Here is a 20,195-nt window from a genome sequence, read left to right on the forward strand (position 1 = left end):
TGAGGCTGCCAGAGTCTCTCTGTCCTGAGCAGCACTGCCCACTTCAGGACTGCAGCTGTGCAGGGTGTGTCCATGGTGGGCAGTTGGAGTCCTCCTGCTGTATTCCTCTATAAAATGTTCTTTCCTATAGTTGGCTCTTTGTTTGCCCTACTAAATCTTAGAATGGCCTATCAGCTTCCTCGAAAATGACCTGTTGAAATTTTCATGGGGGTTGCATTGAAGGGTTGAAATCATTCTTCAGTGCACAAAATTTTCTGATTTCTACTTTCACCCATGGCTTCTTTAGCTTTCCAAACCTTCAGGATTTCCTAGTAATTTTGTTTCCTGCTTTCAAGCTTAGTCCCAGTGTGGTTGGGTAGTACACTACAGAGAATGCCAGTCCTTCTTGGTGAGGTCACTTCTGAGGCCTGCAGCGGCTGCGGCTCAGCGTCTCGCGGCTGTGTGTACCGCCCCTGGCTTCAGTCGAGGTTTCTCACAGGTGTTTAGGTTCACCTGTGTGTGGCTTATCACTTAGGTGAAGGTGTTGCCTCTTAGTGTGTCATTGGAACACACGGGTTCTGGTTGGTTGTATCTTCTGCCAACCTGACACTTCCCTTGTGAAGGTCCTAGTGTCCGTGGAGCTCCCGTGAGCCGGCCTTGTGGCTGCCCTAGCCCCACTTTACAGGTGGTCACTTGTTTACCTTCCTGTGTCCTCTCTTTGCCCTTCTGAGTTGAAGCCATGTCTCTGGCAATGGTGTGTTACTGGGTTTTGTTTTGTTAATAGGAGTCTGTTAGTAGGAGTGTTTAAGACCATTTACAGTACGATAACTCATTTTGGGAAGAAGCTTCTGTCCTACTCTTTGTTTTTTCTGTTTATTTTCCCATTTCTTTGTTTTGATCAGTCAGGCATGTAAAGCATTTACTCTTTTCCCGTTGTGGGTGCACTCTAACCTAGTGGTCACACTAGATACCACAAATCCTCAGCTTGGTCCACTGTGAATTTCTTTTTTTAGCCACTTCCCAGACAAGGTGCATGTGTCTCAGTAATTTCACCCTATTTGCCCTCGCAGGCCTTTGGTGCTTCTGTTCTTACTATTACCCATTTTTTAAAAAAATATATTTTTTTAGATATTGAGGGATCTGTGTTTTATTCATTTATTCAAATGCGGTGCTGAGAATTGAACCCAGCTTCTCACACATGCCAGGCAAGTGCTCTACCGCTGAGCCACAATCCCAGCCCTATTACCTGTGTTTCAAGTCCTGCCCGTTACTGTTGTTGCCAGTGTGGACAGTTCTTAGGTGGCTCAGCTTGGAGTTGGCGATGGGTGGTGGTGTGAGAGCAGTACGCACCTGGTAGAAATCCTGCTTCACGTTTTGAGTTCACTCTCTCCAGCTGGCGTTGCCTGGTGTGTTCTCCTGTGCTGCTGGGCAGCGGCCGTGGCAGTGAGCCCCGCCTCAGCAGGGCCCTGCTGATGCTGTGCTGTGCTACTCAGCTGGGGTACTAGCAGGCCAGAAGAATTTCATGCAGATGGACTTAGGGTGGTTTCATGGTGGTTGGGTTCATCAAGATGTGATCCCACTGTGTATTGAGGAGCACGCGTGGTCAGTCTTGATGCCCGTGTTCCTCTTTGGTCTCTTGATGTTTGTCGTCTGGCCCTGTCTTCTGGTGTGCTTGGAATTTTGTAGTCATCAAGGCCTGCAGAAGCTGAGGGGTGTGACTTCCGTCCATCAGATAGCTGAGGTGGCCCTGTTCTGCTTGCCCCGCCCCAGGGTCTCAACCCTGAGCTGGCCCTGCTGGTTGCTCTCATTCTCCTGCACGCGCTCCTTCTTCTGTCCTTGCTTGGTTCTTGGCTCAGCTGGTAGCCGCACGTGCCTCCAGGAGAGTGGCAGAAGGTGGCGTGGCAGCTTCTCTGGGGCTTCTTTCTCCGCATCCCGACCTCCTCCCATGAGTCTGCCTGAGTCCGTTGCCGCCCTGCACCGCCCTCACTGTGGCGCCACTGGCCCCGGGTGCCATGGGCAGTCAGCCTGGCTTGTCTGGGTGCTCTCCTGCTCTCTGGGTCTCGGCCCCTGGGGCTGAGCTGCTGCGGCTCTTCCCCAGTGCTTCAGTTGGGTGGCTTTTGGCTTTGTCTGGCTTCTGTGGCTAAGTGGGAAGACCACTTGAATACCAACTCTTGTGTCTGGGCTTGAGGCAGAAGGTCCTTAGTGAGTTTGAGGAAGGTAGCCCGTTGCCTGTCAGACTGTAGCTGTTGTCCCAGTTTTTAAGTAAGTCAAACTTTCTTTTCTTTTTTTTTGAAAAAAAAGTTACAAAGACCTTCCCCATGCCAGTAGTATTTTTAAGATTCTTTTATCATTTTGTCTAACAGTTTTGTGATTTCATTGTTTTTCATTTAAATTTTTGACCCATCTTTGTTTTATTTTGGTGTGAGAAGCAGATTACGTACTTTTTTCTAGATGGTGCCTAGCTATAGAACTGGGTTTATCCAAGTGGTCCTTCTTGGGTGAAAGGTTAACACTCTCACATGTCAAACCCTGGTGTACGCACAGTAGGACCCCGCCACGCCCGTGTCGACTGCCACAGCTGCCCACAGCTGCCGCACTGCGTTCCCTCCCACCTGTCCTGTTGCAGACCTTGTTTGAATCAGCTGATCTGATGAACAGAAGCCAGTCCCCCTGTTTTTGGTCTAGTTGGAATTAATTCATTGATGCTTTAGGTTAATGTAGGAGAATCAGTGTCTTTGTGCTTCATCAGATCTGCACTCTGTACCAGGAGCTGCCCTCTTCAGCAGCTGGGGTGAATTCAGGGTGTCCGCATGCCCCCACAGGGCCACCACAGGCTGCCCTCTTGCCCCCGCCTTCCTCCCTGACTGCTTGTCTCCTGTCATGGGCCCTGAGCTGGGATGGCTCTCAGTTGGCTCTCCTAACCAGTTCTTTTATGTGTAAGGAAGCTGCACATGTTCATGAATTTGTTTTTTACCTATTTACCTTAATGAACTCTCACTGGATCTCTTGGATTTTTTTACCTGCAGCTAATGACAATTTACCTCCTTTTTCCCATCGTCCCATGACCGTGTCTGCCTGCGTCACGCGTGCCTTCCTCACTCAGTGGGGATGTCTTCTAGTGTGTGTTCAGCCCAGTGCTCTTGGCTTGGTATAGGAGCAAGCGCAGATGGGCCCAGCTCCACGTGCACATGGACGCTCGCACACAAGGTGTTGTGCCAGAGACTACTGGGCCTGTTTCACTGCATTTCTTAAACTCTAGAATGTGCTGCACTGCCCAAACTTCTTTTTGGCCAAGTTGGAAAGATGCTGAGGTTCTGTTCTCCCAGGGAGCTGCCTGCCAGCCACCATTCTGTCTGGAATGGGCCAATGGACCAGCTGACTGGGGTGTGCCAGAGTTTTTATGTTGTGAGGGATGTGTGTTTGGAACCCCAGTCCCCCATGGGGCCAGACTCTCGATTCCCTTGAGCTCTGTATCTGCTTTGGTGCTTATTCTCTGCACAGGTGTGTGCATTGTGGATAGCTGACCAGCGTGCAAAGGAAGGAGTGTTGTGAGACTGTTCCCAGAAGAGTAATTAGAAAGCATAAAAACAGCCAAGTAAACTAACCCTGTGTGTCCTTATGAATTTCATTTTTTTGTCTTAGAAAATCAGAGTTCTTTTCAATCTTAAATGAGGGCAGCCCCAGTTCAGCTGGTGGACCCAACTCAGGGCTGCCCTGAAGCCAGCTGGCGGGGGGCGTGGGGGGGGCAGGAGCTAGAGGGAATACGCTTAGGAGGACGGTCCCTAGGGCAAGGAAGGCCAGCCCAGGGAGGCAGAGGAGGGACAGCCAGAGGGCCCCAGGGCAGGAAGTCCTGCTCTTGGAGAGGTGCCAGTACACATTGCCCTGCAGAGAGAGGTGGCCATTGTGGCTGGGCCTGAACCCTGACCCAGATGGCCTTGGGTTCCACAGGGCTACAGAGTGGCCAGAACCCCAGGCTCCAGGCGCTTGGTCCATCACTGAAGGGCAGAGTGCAATTTGTGTGGTGTCCACACAGTAGAAGTGAACGTTTCATCCCCCCAGAGGTCGTCTCTGCACCCAGTCCGCCCCTCTCAGCTGGAGCCGCCGTCACTCCCTTGAAGACTGTGGCCCCAGTCAAGGCCCTGCATTTCCAGGCCTGAGCAGAACTTCCAAGATGGATCTGCACCTCTCCCAGCTGGCTCTGTGGCTGTGTAAAGAGGTGTCGCTGCCAGAATCTCAGTCAGCAGGGTGCTCTGAGGAGACGGCTGGCAGGCCAGGCCCGCTTATCCACTGGGTCCCCTGCTTCAAAAGCAGCTTTTCTGTCATGCACTAGGCTGTGTCTCCTGGCACAGTGCTGGAGGCTGGACTGGGCATCTAGAGGCCAGGTTGGGTTCCTCCCTGAGCCTGAGGCCGCACTCGGCCGGCGGCTCCCTCCCCAGGTTTCCAGTTGTTCCGTCCCTGCTGAATGTTAGAGCTCAGAGCTTCATTCTCTTTCTTATTCAGGAGTCCCAAGGGAACCATGATGGCTCCTCTGCAAATGGTCAGCAGTTAGACCTCACATTTCAGAGCCAGGACCTTCCGTCCTTGCTATCCTTTGCCTGACATCTTTTTCTTTTAGACTGGGAGTTGAACCCAGGAGCACTTAACCCACTGAGCACATCCCCAGCCATGTTTTATATTTTATTTAGAGACAGGGTCTCACCGAATTGCTTAGGGCCTCACTAATTTACTGAGGCTGGCTTTGAACTTGAAATCCTCCTGCCTCAGCCTCCTGAGCCACTGGAATTACAGGTGTGTGCCACTGCACACATCTTTTCTCTGCCATCCAGGAGAGGCTGCAACTGGAGGGCAGGGAGCCTTGATTTAGGACAGGCTATGCAGGCAGGGTGGAGGGGTCGCAAGGCCTGCTGTCTGATGTCTTCAGTGTCCTGCTGGCCTAGGTTACCCACTGGCAGCTGCTGCTCATGTGGACTGTTGCCACTCTTCCCTGCAGGGAGCTGGTGGTCTCAGGAGGTGGATATTTCCTCCTTTTTATTATCCTAAGAAGACCCAGCTCACTGTCAGGTGACATCTTTGTCTGTAAATGTTTTTGCAGATATTCATGCAACAGCTGAGGCTGGGTCTTCACAGACTTTTAGGAAAACACTTTGGGCCCAATGGGTTCAGGAGCTTTAATCTCTGTGCATGGTAGAGCTTCTGAGTTCTCAGTGCCAGGGACCCAGTTCAGATAGCATCCCCTTGGCACCTGGGCAGCCCTGCTATTACCTGACAGGCTGGCTGGCTGCAGTCCTGCCGTGGGGCTCGTGGGCTCCCCAAGAGCTCTGCACATCCATGAGGCAGGCTGGGACTGGCCCCCTGTGCTCCAGGGCATCCGTGAATTGGGAGCAGCTCAGGGTGTCTGGTGGCGGAGAAGCGAGTGGACTTTTCCCTGAGGTATCTCCTCTGAGTTGGTCATGATCCTGCTTCAGAGTCTTCTTTCCCCGTGGGAATCTGCCTTCTGTGATTGCCAGACCCAGGTGGCCTCACCACTGCTGAGCTGCTGTTCTTTCAGGCAGCCGGCCCTTCAGAAGAGGACTGGAGTTAGGGCTCTTGAGACCTCAGGCAGTTGATGAGTGAGGGTCCCTTCAGCTGGACAGGAAGGCCACTCTCTGGCCTCTGTTGCAGAACCATCATAGCAGGAGTTTCTTCCCCTGGAGGGCTGAGGCAGGTCAGCATTAGCAGCACCCACTGGTGAGGTGGCACAGGTACGCAGGCAGAGAGCTGGCCCAGCAGGTGCCTGTTTTGCAACAGGAGTTGGAATTGGGTGAGGAGGAGTTGGTGGGACTGAAGGCCTTAGAGTCAACCGTGGGTCCTTCAGGAGGAGGCAGGGCCCCTTGAATGCAGCTCATGGGGACACTGACGGGTACCATCACACAACTGAGAAAGGAGGTGCTGTCTTTCCAAGTCTGGCCTGGCAGGGTTTCCCACCTTGCCAGCTCTGGGCATGTTTAGCCTACTGTTGGGCATCAGATGTGGGTGATGTTGGGGGACAGTGTGTCCATACCTGTGTGGCCTGCATCCTTGGTACAGGGCCCACTCTATGGGGGTTGTGCAGGAGTGTGTACCTTGAGGATGATAGGTTTAAGAGACACCTGGCTTGGGCAGGTGTCCTGAGATCCTTGCTCCTGTTCCATGGTGGTCAGGAGGCTGGATCAAGGCTTGGGTCTCTGCCTCCATCGCACGTGTAGCACCCCTGCTTTCCCGAGGCTCCTCTCATGCCTGTAGCTCTCCAAAGTGTTCCCACTCCACCCTCATGCTCCAGCCCTTCCACCCTGCCGAGGCAGCTCCACAGGCCTGACTCATGACCCAGCTGACAGGACCCATGGGCACCCAGACCACCTGGGTTGACGAGGGAGTCGTGGCTGGTCAGTGTCCCGTCACAGCCCCTGATGTCCTCTGGTTTGCGGGAGGCAGGCTGTCTCCCCTGGATGTCACTGTCGGGACCCGTGCCTACCTGTGCTGCCCTCCCAGAGGGCTGCTCCATACCACTGTCCTCCCTCCTTCCTCCCTTGCTCCATCCCTGGGCTTCCACTGCAAGAGGAAGTTTTCACAGCAGTGTGTGGGGACTGCCGTGACGCCTCCTGTCTTGGGGTTTTTCATCCAGGTGGTGCTGTGGGTCGGCCTGGGCATCTTGGTGGTCAGCACACTCACCACCCTGTCCGTGAGCGAGGAGGCCCCTGTGGACTTGGCAAAGGAAGCTCCTGGTAGCCGACATGGGGAGGTCGAGGGAGCTAAGAAGGCGGAGGTGGCCCGGCTCTCAGGTATGCGTCCAGGTCCCAGCCCCAGCCCACTGAGCCTTCTCGCGACCAGTGGCCACTGCATCGTCTCAGGGTCACGGGCTGCCTCTCAGCTCTGCTCGGGGTGTTTTACGTCTCCAGCAGCAGCCTCCATCCAGTGGGTGATAGACCTGGCAGAGGGCTGCTGTCTGGGACTCACAGACCTGGCCTGTGAAGGCCTCCTTCCACAGAGGCTGGCCCGTGTGCAGGGGCACTGAGACCCAGCACCTGGCTCCTGGGTGCGCTGGCAGGTGTGTAAATCCGTGGGGGTGCTCATGTTTGTTCATTTATTTTGAGGATGTAAATTTTGAGCCACTTTTTCCTCAGTAGAGTGAGCAATTGTGTCTCAGCTTTGTTTCCTGTTACTTATTGTGTATCAGTCATCGACAGCACTGCATCCCACACTGCCCACCAGCTGCAGGTCCCCGCAGAGTCCTGGTGGTGCTCTCAGCCCCATCTGTGGCCACATCACGTGGGGGTGCAGGGGTGTTTCATTATGGCACGTGGAGTACCCAGAAGTGTCTGGGCCAGTCTCTGACCCCCAGGCTTTCCCAGACACAGGTGGGAGGGGTAACGCAGGGAGGGCCCACAGGCTGGCAGACCCCACCCAGCTCCATGCCTGCCCAGCAGCTCCAGGTGGCATTGGGGGTGCTAGCAGGTGGGTGTTCCCTGTGCTGGTCTTCCTTCTGGGGCTTGTGTCCCTGAAGCCAGGTGCCACACCAAGGTGCATCTGTGGGTGGTCAGTCAAGAGACTTGGGTCCATACACCAGGTTTCTGTCCAGCCTGTAGCTCTGAGGAGGCTGTGCTGGGGGAGCAGTGCTCTCCGTGTTGGTGGATTCCAGGTCACCATGAGGATGCCTGTCCTTAGTGGACAGAAGACACAGGTCCGTTGAAGGGACCCCGGCAACCCGGCATGCCCACTGGCCTGCCCAGGCACTTGGAGGTGTAGCTTCAGCACAAGCCCAAGATGGCCCATTCCTGCATTCTGGGATACCTTTCCTGGGCTTCCGTAGCCCTTCCCCAGCATTGTCACCTTGTAAAACTGTCCTGGGAGCTCCCCTGGCCCTCTGCTCTGGACAGCCCTGTGCAAGGAACAGCTTCAGGAGCTTTCTTCTGTCTTCCTTGGTTGGCAGATGCAGGTGAGAAGGTTCTTCCGTCCCAGTTCCTTGCAGTCAAGAGGCTGAGAAGCAGACACGGCCTGCTAGGCAGGTGCCGAGGGAGGGCAGGCTGGGCCCAGAGAAGCCAAGCGTCGTGTTAAGCAGCCACAGGTTGCTGTGCACCACCTTGCCTCAGTGGTGACGACTAGACTGGGAGGAGGTGCACTAGAGGAGGTGGCTGGTGCGTGCCCACCCCTGTGGGTAGCCTGGGAAAGGCCAGTCTGAAGCTATCTGAGCTGTTGGGTATAAAGCAGGTGCTGATGCCCAGGGGATCTAGTGATGGGGGGTCCTGGCGACCAGAGCTGAATTCTGGTCTGCAGGGTCCCTGGGGAACTTGATGCCATGCTTTTCCCGGTTCAGTGCAGGCCTGCCTGGTGATGAGCTTCTTGGTTGGTCAGCACTGGGCTCCTGTCCTGTGGAGCTGTGTTGTCTCTGGTTGGGGACAGTGTCTGCATCTTGTCATTACGTGCTGCATGCTCACTTGAGGCCCTCCACCACCCCTTCTTCATTTCTTCCCTGAGACTAATGCGTGGCCCCTCAGAGCCTCATGCCCGCAACTCCCGTCTTCTAGCCGCCAGTCACCCCTGTACCGAAGGGCTGCCTCCTTGGGCATAGCTGAGGGCCTGGAAACTTCACCAGCCTGTGCCCATGAGCTGCACCATCAGCATGAACAGAGCGTCTGGCCTTCTGATGTTGAGGAGACCACCGATGGAACCTGCCTGCTCTGCTGAGAGCCCTTCCATGGACTCAGTCCTGCCTTCACGGGGGACACAGGGGACTGGCAGGTGCAGCCCAGGCCTCACAGAGGCCCTTGGCAAACATGGCTGTGTCCCTGAAAAGGCTCATGGAGACAATTAAGAAAAGCTGATGAGGCCATTTGCCTGTCTGGAAGCCCTCTGAGGGTCTGGGGTGCGTAGGGGTCCTGGGGTGTTGCAGCTCTTCCTTGAACCCGGCCATGTGCCCATCGAGCTACCCTCTCACCTTCCCCGCTCATGCACACTGGCCATAGTCTTGGCCCACAACCTGGTGCCTGCGCCTGTCCCCTCTCCCCAGCAGTGGGGAGGCTGTGTGCCTTGTGGGAAGAGGAGGTGGGCCTGCACTTCAGCCTGCTTGCAGCCACAGCTGCCTACCTGTGGGCGACCTCGGCCCGAGTGGGCCACACATGTGTACCTTCAGCTGGCGGGATCTCTCTCACTCCATCATTGTTTGTTCCTGATGGTCTTCCATAACCTCCACTGCTGCCCACACCCTGGGGGTGGGAGAGCCTCTGAGCACCTTTGACATCAGGGCGAGACCTGCTGTCACATGTTCCTCTGCTCTCTCCTTAACCGGGCAGTGCTTCCTTGTCCCCACTGAGCAGGTTCTAAAAGTCCTTGTTCTGACCCAGCTGGATCAGACTATTTATTCCTCTAATCCCAGCTACTTGGGAGTTTGGAGCAGGCGGGTCACAAGTTCAAGAGCAACCTGAGCAACTTAGTGAGATCCTGTCTGGTGATGTAACGCAGTGCCAGCTCCTGACCTGGGCTACCTTGCTGCCTCTGAAGATTGACCCTTCCCATTGGTCACCTGGCAGACACCCTGCTTGTAAAGAAAAGCGTGAGGGTCCAGCATCCCTCTCCTTGCTGGCACCCCAACATTGCACTGCTGGCCCTGGGCACCAGCCTAGGCCTCTGAGCATCAGGAGTCGGCCCTCTGACCCTGCGGCTCATGTAGCAGCCACATCCAGAGGCGGGTTTTTAAGGTTTTTTTAGTTTTTAGTTTTAGGTGGACACAATATCTTTATTTTTATGTGGTGTTGAGGGTCAAACCCAGCGCCCTGCGCACGCCAGGCAAGCACGCTACCGCCTGAGCCACATCCCCAGCCCATGGTTTTTAATTTTTTTTTAAAGAGAGAGACAGAGAAAGACAGAGAATTTTAATATTTATTTTTTAGTTACCAGCAGACACAGTGTCTTTATTTGTATGTGGTGCTGAGGTTAGAACCCGGGCCGCATGCATGCCAGGTGAGCGTGCTACCACTTGAGCCACATCCCCAGCCCAGGGTTTTTTTTAATATTTATTTTTTACTTGTAGTTGGACACAATACTTTTATTTTTATTTATTTATTTTCATGTGGTGCTGAGGATCGAACCCAGGGCCTCGCACATGCTAGGCGAGCGCTCTACCGCTGAGCCACAGCCCCAGCCCCAGAAGGCTGGGTAGCAGGTTAGCACAGTCACAGTGAGGAGGGCAGCAGTGGGGTAGGCTGGCTCTGAGCAGAACTGGTGGAGCCTGTCCCCACTCCATGCAGAGGCCTTGGGTCCCGAGTCTCCAATGTGGCTCTGGTGGGAGCTCGTCCGTGGGCTGCAGGGATAGCCGCACCATTACAGAGGGGATACTTTCCATGTGTACTGACCACAGGACACAGTGGTGGTGCCCAGAGGCAGAACGCTCCAGCCCTGTGGAGCTCCTCCCAGAGCCCCAGTCAGTGACCAAGCTGACTGTCTGCTCAGCCTGAGGACAAACAGGTTTGTCTCCTGCTAGAAAGCCACTGCTCAGGGGCACCTGTTCTGGGGAGAGTGGGCTTCTCTTTGTTTTACTGTCCCTCCTCCCAGCCCTTTATCAACTCTGCACTCTGCTGGAAGCCCCTTTTTTGAATTTTTCTTATAGATGTAGATGAACAGCATGCCTTTATTTTTTTTAATGTGGTGCTGAGGATTGAACCCAGTACCTTCCACGTGCACGGCAAGCACTTTGCCACTGCTACAGCCCCAGCCCTGGAAGCTCCCCTTGGCCTGTGGTTCTTCCTGTTCATGCACAGGGCTTCTGCCAGGGAGCTAATTGTGTGCTGGGGACTGGTGCGTTGTCACCTGCCTGAGTTTGTCACCTGGTGGCGCTGTAGAGCTTTCTGAGAGGCATTCCAGCACAGGAGGTGCCAGCCTCCAGTTTGTTAAGGACTCTTGAGCCCCAAATGGACGGTACCTTTACACCTGGCTCATGTGTGTCCAGTTCTGCTTCCCTTGACTGTCAGTCGGCTGCCACGTGAGGCTGATGTGGAGCTAAGGCGGCTCCCCATTTTCCCCTCCGATGGGCCCATGGGCGAATCCTCTCATGGGTCCCTGGGCCACAGCACAGCACCCATGCGCCCAGGGCCCATGGCACACTTTTACTTCCTTTTCCTGATAATTCTGGTCGGGGATGGGGCACAGAGGTGGCCCTGGGCCTCTGGGAGGAAGGGGTTCTGATTTCCAGAGTTGTTTTCCCCTAGTTGGTTCTTTGGATTCTGCCATGCTCGCCTAAAACATAGAAAGTGGCCATTTTAGGTGGAGGTGGTTCCTCCTGGGCTCTGTTGGACCCCTCTCGGTGGCCTGCTGGCCCCTGCACTGTGGCTTGCAGTGGGATGCAGCGCTAGGACAATAAAGAGCTTTCCTTGTGCTGTTGTCCTTTTGAAGTGAGTTTCCCCCACCAGCAGTAAGATGTTCACAGGATTGCAGGTTAGCACTCCTCATTTTTCCCTTAGAGGAAGGGTAGGGGAGTTTGGGCAGGTCATCCTGCAAAGGGGACCCTCTGTAGACAGCCCATCCATGGGTTCATGCTGCCACCTGGTGGTCATGGCCGAGCATTACACGGAGTGGTCTGTGCCATTAGGTGTAAATTGCATTTTGACATATTTTTGCTATGAATACACATGAAAAATGACAGTTTTCTTTGCTATTTAGATGTTAATGATTGAGCTGGGAAAAATGGCTGCCGAGGCTCTGGCACTCGACTGGGAAATATGGTCATGATCCCAGAGAGCCACCTGCCACCCTGTGCTGATTGACAGGCAGCTGGGTGGAGGGTGGTTCAGCTTGCTGTGCTATGTTTACAGTCCAGGATCCCCCAGTGAACATGGCCGAGGATGGCCGGGAGAAGCCAAAGCTGCCCGAGGAGAAGGAGGACCTGGAGCAGGCCCAGATTAAAGGTCCCGTGAATGTGCCTGGAGAGGAAGATGCCAAGGAGAAGCAAGAGGCCGCACAACTTGATCGCCCTGGTCAAGGTGGGGGGCACTGGCCACTGGGAACAGAGTGGGACTCCAGGCCTCGTGGAGGGACACTAAAGACTGCGCGCTTCCCCGGGCCCAGCCTTAGGTCCTGCGTCTGCACTCTTGGTCTCTCCATTCTCTGCTTGCCACTGCTTCCCTCGTAGCTTTCCAGAGTGGTGTCAGACCTTGGCTGACGTGGCGGGCTAGCAAGGGGGTGGTGCTGTTGGGTGCTTCACCCTGATGAGAACTGGAACCAGTTCAGGTTCCCTGGGAAGTGAAAGTGGGTACCGCTTGCTCAGCTTGACCCCCCAACCTCCCTGTCCTTTCAGGCATTGCTGTCCCCATGGGTGAGGCCCACCGCCATGAGCCTCCTGTGCCTCATGACAAGGTGGTGGTGGATGAAGATCAAGACCGAGAAGGGCCAGGAGAGAACAAGTTGCCTTCCAGACGCACGGATGGAGGGGCTCCTGAAGGCAAGGGGCAGATGGCGCTGCCCCTGCCTGAATCAGAGAGAGAGAGGAGGGAGCCTGAGAGGGGAGAGGCAGGGAGAAGACCTGAACAGGCCCAGGTCCTGGAGGAAGCAGGTGGTCTTCCCGAAAGTCTCCAGAAGCTTCCAGAAGGAAACGACCAACCAGATGTCCAGCCTAGGAAGGACGAGTATGGGCCAGGCAACAGAGATGTGCACCCAGGGCCCCAGGCTGTGATCTCTGCAGATCAGAAGGTCCTGGCCGCAGCTGGAGGGGAGCCTGCACGAGGTGCTGTGGGGCACACGGAGAAGCCTGCAGAGAGTGGCCCTGGTGGGTGTCAGCCAGCTTACCTTGGGGAGTTCCCGCGGGGTGGGCTTGGGAATGGGCAGGAGGGATTGATTACTCTCTCTCATTTCACAAGATCAGCGTGTGAATGTAACAGCCCCTTCAGCAGCTGGTGGGGAAGGAAGAATCTGGTGGCTTGACAGCTACTATAGTGTCTGTCACACAGTTGTTTGCAGACCACTAAATGTCAGGTGCCACGCTGTTCTGGTGTGTCTGGGTGCACACTGGGGACGGCTCGGGAGCGCTTGACAGGTAACACATTGTTAAGTGCCCGTCTAAGAGCTAGTTAGGACGCGGCTTGCATTTTAATTGGCAAAGGTAGTTAACATTGGCTCACTGCCACAAGCCTATGAGATTGTTAAATATTTTTTTATTACTTCCCTGGTAATCATCAGGTTGAATATAAACTGCTGACAGGCTGGGGGGAGCCACGTCGGGGAATCGTTTTAGGAAACATCTGCTGCCTCCTTTGTCCCCCACCCCTAGCATTTTGCAAAACCTGAGCCTCCTGTATGTGCAGGTGGGAAGGCGCCCCTCCTAGCGCAGAGGCCAGTTCCTGGGGCCGGCCTGCAGCCAGAGCCTCGTGAGCAGAGGGATGCAGAACGCCCAGGTGGAGACCAAGCGGGCAGCAAGCTGGAGGGTAAGGCCTGAGCATCAATCAGTCCCCCCAGTTCCCCAGGGTAAGGATGGGGAGAGGTTGGGGTGGTCCCCGGAGCCCATCAGGTCCCAGCTTCTGCTCACCTCCATTTCTCTAAGGAAGTGCCCTCTGCAGCCCTCTTCTGTCTCCCCCTTGGGGCTTTCTCCTGGCCCTTCTATGAAGAAGTGCTTTTTTATCTCCCTTCTCCCCTTCAAAAAGAACCTGCGTACGTAGTGCCTCGTGGCTTGAAATTGCCCTTTTATTTTACCTTAAAGCCGGCAGGTCGCTGCTTCCAGCACTCAGGGTTGGAGCCATCCAGGGTGGGTGTTAGCATACCCAGGTGTGAAGACTCGCTTTAAGGCTGTGCTTTGCCTGGGGCTGCCTTGTGGGGTTGTGACCCTGTGGTCCTCGCAGGGTCCCTTCCTGCCCATCTCGTGCTGTAAAGGACTGTCTCCTGCTCCCTAAAGCTTGGCCATGCCTTTCCTGGCTTTGAACCCTACCTACCTCATCCTAAGTGCTCTCTGGCAGAGGAGGAGGTGGTGGCCCCCAGTGGCCTGCTAGTGATGGCCCCTCTTGCTGACTTTGGTGAGGGACAGGCTTCTGTGCCACGTTGCCTCCTAGGCCGGCCAACTCACGTCACCATTCCCTCAGGACACAGCTGGGAGGTTGGCCCCACTGTCCTTGGGGACGGCAGGCAGCGGGTTGCTCAGCTCTCCTGGGCCGGCCTGGCACCAGCCTCAGCTGCTCTGGACATGGTGCTGCCTCGTGCTCCAGGGCCACCCTCAGGGTGGGGGGGAGAGCAGCTTTGCGCTCTGCTGGGTGCCAGCAGGCCCTGTGGCAGAAGTCCTGGAAGGCAGAGCTGGGCGCATGGTGGGTTTCTGCAGGTGTGGAGTTGCTCAGAAGGCTTTCCTTTGCTGTGGCTCTTGCCTCTCTGTTGGTTTGGCTGTGCTCATTGGTTCCAGTTTCTATGCTCTGTCATCTAAACCTATCTGATGCTTTGGTTTTTTTCTTTCTGAAAAGAGACTTTTCACAGTTTCCTATTCTGCCTTTCTTCCATATGCCTCTCAACGGGACGAACAGCTGAAATTAAAAAGATAGTAGCAGGTAGGACCTGAAGGAGTGTGTTGGGATGCAGTGCGCTCGCGGAGGGCCTCGTGCGGGTGGCGTCGGCTGGGGAGCCCACCAAGCTGGGCCCAACACCCAGTGCTGTCGGAGACTCTTTCTTCTCAGCCCTGCTGTGGCTCTGCTGTCCTCAGAGGACCACTGAATGGCTTCTGTGAGATGGGTGTGTCATGCATTCCACACGGGGCTCCACATGTGGGCAGCCACAGCCCTCTGCCTGGTCCCATTGGTTTTGGTGTGCTCTGGCTGGGTGGTCTTACCCCTCCAGTGTCTGACTTGTGTCCCGTGGGGCTTCTGCAGCATCAAGGGCCTCTTTCCTCCTTGCCCTGTCCCTCCCAGCAGAGTCCAGGGTTGGTCCTCCAGGTCCTCCAGGCATGGGGGGGGGGGCTGCACTCTTGGAACCCACCCTAGGGGCAGGAGGTTGTCAGCAGAAGTGGGACTTCATGTGACCATCATGACTTGAGACAGCCAGGGTGACGTGAGACTTGTGGCTGAGGTGGCTGGTCTGTAACCCATGGGGACAGCTCCCTGAAGGGAGGTATGTGGGCGCCACTCTGTATTACGTGGCCTTCCCTCTGGGCAGATAGTAGGGGCTGCCCCTCGTCCTCAGCCTCGGCATCCTTGCCACTGGCCCACAGGAGATCAGGGCAAAGCCTAGGGCTGTGTCCAGGGAACCCTCAGTGCCCCTGGAAGGATGCTGCCCTGAACTGCTGCAGCCGGTCACCATGTCACTCTTGGGGAGGATGGCCTGCCGCCAGTCTGTGAGGCACACCGGACCCTTGCTGGGCATTCTTCCGTCTGATGTGAGGGATTCCCCTGGCAGCCCTAACCCGTCATCTTTCAGAGATTCTCAATTTTAGTACTTGTGAAAATTTCACAAACCACAGGTGCCTGCTCCCCACAAGTGACCCTGTGCTGAAGGGTTTGCAGAAAAAAGCCAGCTCCCTGCTGACCCCATGAGTGGTGGTTGCTGGTGATGCCTGGCTCTGCATACGAACAGGGCGCAGGTGCAAGTGGACGTTTGGAGCCTCCCTCCCCTCCTGTCTGTGCTATCCCATGGCTGGCCACTTCCGTCTGAGGGTGTGTGCTCCCTTACGTGCCAGGGCTGCTGTGTGTCCAGGACAGCTATGTGCTGGCCACTGGCCTATGCCTCACTGGGTCTGGCCCCCATGCTCTTCTTAAAGGAAAACTGTGTTTATTCTCACCTTGGAGGAAACTTTTTAAAGTACCAATATATTTTTTTAAAAATATTTTAGTTTTCGGTGGACACAACATCTTTATTTGTATGTGGTGCTGAGGATCGAACCCGGCGCCCCGCACATGGCAGGCAAGCATACTACCGCTTGAGCCACATCCCCAGCCCCACCAATATTCTTTTTAAAAAGCTAGCTTGTCTCTTATTTTCTTAGGTGATTGGCTTAGAACAACAGTGTGAACAATGGGGAAACCACCCACCCCAGATAACTGCTGATCTTCTGATCTTCCCAGACTTAATTTGGTTTTTCTCTGGGCGCATTTTTTTTCAGCAAGTACCAGGCAGGGAGCTGGGCGCTGCAGTTGTGTCTGAACCACAACAGTGGGGGGCTAACTGGTTGGATGGCCCTGGCCACCAGGGTGTGGCTGTGGGTGGGAGCTGGCACCCAGCTAGTGATGGGCGGGTTTCTAGGCCTCCTTGTAACTCTCACTGGCGGAACCCTCACTGCACTGGTGCGGTTGAGGTGAAGGCGGCCTGGCCCTCCACTGCAGCTCTGGGCCTTGAGGTGCGTCATGCTGGCAGCCCACCAGGTGTCTGGCAGCCCAGCGTCCTGATTGTGTGCTGTGTGTGTCCCCACCAGAAGCCGGCAGGGCAGAGATGCTGGACCACGCTGTCCTGCTGCAGGTGATCAAAGAGCAGCAAGTGCAGCAGAAGCGCCTGCTGGACCAGCAGGAGAAGCTGCTGGCCGTGATCGAGGAGCAGCACAAGGAGATCCACCAGCAGAGGCAGGAGGATGAGGACAAGTCCAGGCCTGGTAGGCTGGCCCTGGCAGGGGGAGGGCATTAGGCATCTGGGGCTGGACCTGAGGCTTGCTGGCCTGAAATCTAGAGGGCGAGTTTAATTTGATTTGTAATTCTTAACTTCTCGCAGTCTGTTCTTTTTAGTCCCTGCATTAGCAGCTTGTATTCGTTTCTATGGCCCAAACTAACATCAGCTTTACTTGCAGAAGACATGCAGCCAGAGCCTGGAGTAGGTGTACCCAAAGGTCAGGATAAGGAGGCCCGAGATGGGCCTGCGGGGAAGATGGAAAATGCCCCTCCACAGCCCTTGAAGCCTGCACTTGGAGCTCCAGGGGATCGCCGAGCTCCACCCCGGGAACTGGGCCAGCACTCCCCAGAGAAACCCGAGGGGGCAGCGGGCAGAGACCCAGCTGGTCCTCCTGGTGGAGGACCTGACACAGAGCCGCAGGGAGCCCGGGCCAAGCTGAGAGAGGAACAGAAAGGTGCCGTGCCCGAGGTGGCCCAGGCTGTGAAAGAGCCTAAGGTGGCCCAAGACTTGGAACCAGCGCCCAAGCCACACCCTGCCGGGGCCCCCGGGAGCCCAGAAGAGCATCTTGCTGGGGAGGTCTTCAGGCAAAGCCAGGACACCTTTGGCGGAGGTTCCCAAGAAAGGAAAAAAACTGGACAGGAAGCAGCAGCCACTGGGGCCAACACACAGGAGGAGGCTGACCGGCCCATGGTAGGGGCAGTTGTAGAGGCTGGGGACCCTCATATGAAGTCCAGGCAGTTGAGCCGAGACCTGGGACCTGCCGTGGACCCCCCTGGCAGGCCAGCAGGAGTGGACCCTCAGCCCCAAGCCATGCTAGGTCAGAAGGAACCCCAGCCCATCTCTGAGGGGGTCCAAGGTGGTCACCTGGAGGCAAAAAAGGAGCCCCCTGGTGGGGACCAGGTACCTGCTCCTCATGAGCAGCCAAGAGCTGGGGAAGATACTGCCAACCAGGAGCCCAAGCAGAGGCCAGACCCTGAGCCCAGCCCCAGGATAGTTGCTCCTGCGGCTGAGAGGCCAGACAATCCCAAACCCAACCGAGACCTGAAGCTGCAAGCTGACTCTGACCTTCGGAGGCGGCGACGGGATCTTGCCCCACATCCCAAGGGGGAGCCAGCCCCAAAGGATGGGGTCATCATCAGCTTTAACCCCCTCCCTGATGTCCAGGTGAACGATCTTCGCAGTGCCCTGGATACCCAGCTCCGCCAGGCAGCAGGGGGCGCACTGCAGGTGGTTCACAGCCGGCAAATCAAACAGTTGCCTCTGGAGGAGGCCAGCTAGTGTCTAGCCGTGCGTCCCTGGTGAGTGTGAGGTCACACTTGTTTCTTCCCAGGTATTTGTCTGAGCCCCTTAGCAAGCGCTGGGAAGGCCTGAAGGACCGCCTTGTCTGCGGCATTCTCCCTGCTTTCTCAGGGCCTCTAGGCCTTTGCAGCTGTGGGCTCTGGCTGTCCTCAAGAGGAAGAGGGTCTCACCTGTGGCCTGCTGTGCCTAGTCAAGCAGTGCTGATCCCACTCTTGGCCTCTGTGACACCTGCATTCTACCATGGCCTCTGTTCTTCCAGGGGCTCCTCCCTGAGCATGCTGAGGCCTCCCCACTGGCAGGCAAAGCCCTTGGGGTGAGCCTTGGCCAGCGGTAGGGTGTAGCTGATCTGAGCTTCCTGTCAATCATCCACACACTTCATGGCCTGTTCTTTGAAATTAATTAATGATGAGATTTTTTTAAAAAATAAAATCCCCACTGATAACTGAAGAATCAAGTTGGCATTGAGTCACGTGAAGGAAAATCCAGTCAGGATTTGATGGGCCTGGGGTCTTGGAGGGGAGGTGCCCCACCCAGACATCACAGGACCCGCACGCTCATGGGGCAGGTGCAGCCCCAGAGGCTGCCTCGTGCTTGTGGCACGTGTATGCCCTCAACCAGAGCAACCTAGTGTGCCTTGCCAGCTGTGGAGTGGCACTGTTGCACCAGGTGCTATTGCCTGCAGTGGGCTCGCGGCCAGGCCTAGGGCTGCCTCGGCCATCATTCCTTTTCCACCCTTACCAGTGTGGCCACCAGGGCCTTGCGGCTGGGAATTCCGGCAGGGAGGTGTGGGTTTAGTTCTGTGCCTTTAACACTCCTGGCCTCGGGGGGGAGGGGGAGGCACTTGAGGAATGCAGGGACAAGGAGCCTGGCTTGTCTTTGGGTCATGGAAGCACCATATCTGTACCTGGCCTTGGAAGCCTGGGGAGTAGGGCTGTGTGGTGCCACCCTGCACCTGCTGAAGTCCTTAGATTTTACTGTGATCTTTTAACTTACGTCATTGGGCAGCCTGATGGCTAGAAAATGAATAGGAGTGGAGTTTCTGCAGGCCAGGCTGGGACTCCTGCTGAACGCTGCTCAAGAAGGGTGTGGATCCCAGGTCACCTCCCACCTTTCGTTCCTCACAATTCCAGATCAGCTGTGGCGTGGTGAAGCACCCTCTGGGTGACCCTGGGATCAAGCTCCACGGGTTAAGATTGCTGGGGTGCGAGTTTTCTCTTGCATCTTACCTTCACCCAGTTTTTTTTCCCTTGCTGGACGTCATACCATTCCCCCCCTGCCCCCGCCCTCCTTAGAGTCAGGGCCATCTACCCCAGTGGATGGAGGTCATGACTGGGCATGTCACAGCTGCCACTGCCCTCACCTGCCCCCTCAACACTTTCCTCCTGGCTGTCCATCTGCCCCTTCCAGTCAGCAGCCCTCCACAGGTAAGGACAGGAACTTCTTCCCCAAGAAACTGCAGACCTCTGGGTGGAGCTCTGCACAGGGCTCTGACTCCTCGGCACCAACCCCATCTGGGTCACATGACTGCTGGGAGCAGCCAGTAGTTCTGGCCAGAACTCTCAGACTGGGTCATCAATGAGCCACCCACCAAGTCAGTTGCTGCCCTTGGCAGACCACAGGGCAGTGGTGCCTACCTAGAGCAGGGACAGTGCTGCCTAGTCAGTGTACAGCACCCTGAGCTAGGGCAGGAGCCCAGAAGCATTTGGCTTTACAGAACTCCAGCTCTCCCTCGGGAACCAAGACTTCTGCCTGGGCATAACCTGAGCCTGCCACGAGAGCACCGAGGCGGTCCTCGAAGAGGGGCTTGGGTTACGAGTCACCCCCATGGCAGGAACACAGCTCTTGGGAGCTCAGGTGGTGCCTAGGTGTACATGCTCCTACCTTGCCACCTGCTAGGAGGGCAGCAAGAGGGCCCTCATAAGACACCATTGACACTGGACTTCCAGCCCCCAGAATGAGAAAGGGTTTTTATAAACTGCTGAGTCTCTGGTATTCTTTTATGGCAGCCACACAGAGCACGCCTGAAACAGTACAAGCCTAGACAGGTCATGTGAGCAGCAGCAGTCACCATTCCATCTGAGAAAGGACACTTGAGAAGTTAGTGTTTATGAGATGTGTGGCTGCCCTGTCCCAACACCCCAGCAGCAGCGGAGAGTCATGCCAGCACAATGTCCCTCTCTGGACAAGACCCAGCCTCTCTAAAGCCTTGGCACAGTGGCCACTACACCCTCTTGGAAGCCACATCTTGAAGTGGAAGGAGTTTCAGCACTTTCAGCTTTGAAATAAGGTCTAGATGCAAGGCAGAGCACAGACTTGAGTTCACAGGAGGCAGTGCCAAAGGGCCCATCCTG

The 20,195-nt window shown here is 55.8% G+C and overlaps 1 protein-coding gene across 7 annotated transcripts in view; it reads left to right on the forward strand.

The window, feature by feature from the left end:
• The window catches only part of Slc38a10 (solute carrier family 38 member 10), a 41,040-nt gene extending 22,746 nt beyond the window's left edge, over nt 1-18,294 (forward strand). For 2 of the 7 annotated variants that reach the window (XM_078041451.1, XM_040268353.2), the window contains 8 exons: nt 6,620-6,776; nt 11,799-11,966; nt 12,281-12,748; nt 13,284-13,403; nt 13,676-13,720; nt 14,481-14,504; nt 16,358-16,531; nt 16,724-18,294. In XM_078041451.1, coding sequence (XP_077897577.1) covers nt 6,620-6,776; nt 11,799-11,966; nt 12,281-12,748; nt 13,284-13,403; nt 13,676-13,720; nt 14,481-14,504; nt 16,358-16,531; nt 16,724-17,823 — 2,256 coding nt within the window. In that variant the 3' untranslated portion in view covers nt 17,824-18,294. The remainder of the gene's footprint in view (nt 1-6,619; nt 6,777-11,798; nt 11,967-12,280; nt 12,749-13,283; nt 13,404-13,675; nt 13,721-14,480; nt 14,505-16,357; nt 16,532-16,723) is intronic. The other 5 variants (XM_078041452.1, XM_078041453.1, XM_078041454.1 and 2 more) reach the window with 5 other exon arrangements.
• The last annotated feature ends 1,901 nt before the right edge of the window (nt 18,295-20,195 follow it).

Source organism: Ictidomys tridecemlineatus, chromosome 3 (genome assembly GCF_052094955.1).
Source record: "Ictidomys tridecemlineatus isolate mIctTri1 chromosome 3, mIctTri1.hap1, whole genome shotgun sequence".
Lineage (NCBI taxonomy): Eukaryota > Metazoa > Chordata > Mammalia > Rodentia > Sciuridae > Ictidomys > Ictidomys tridecemlineatus.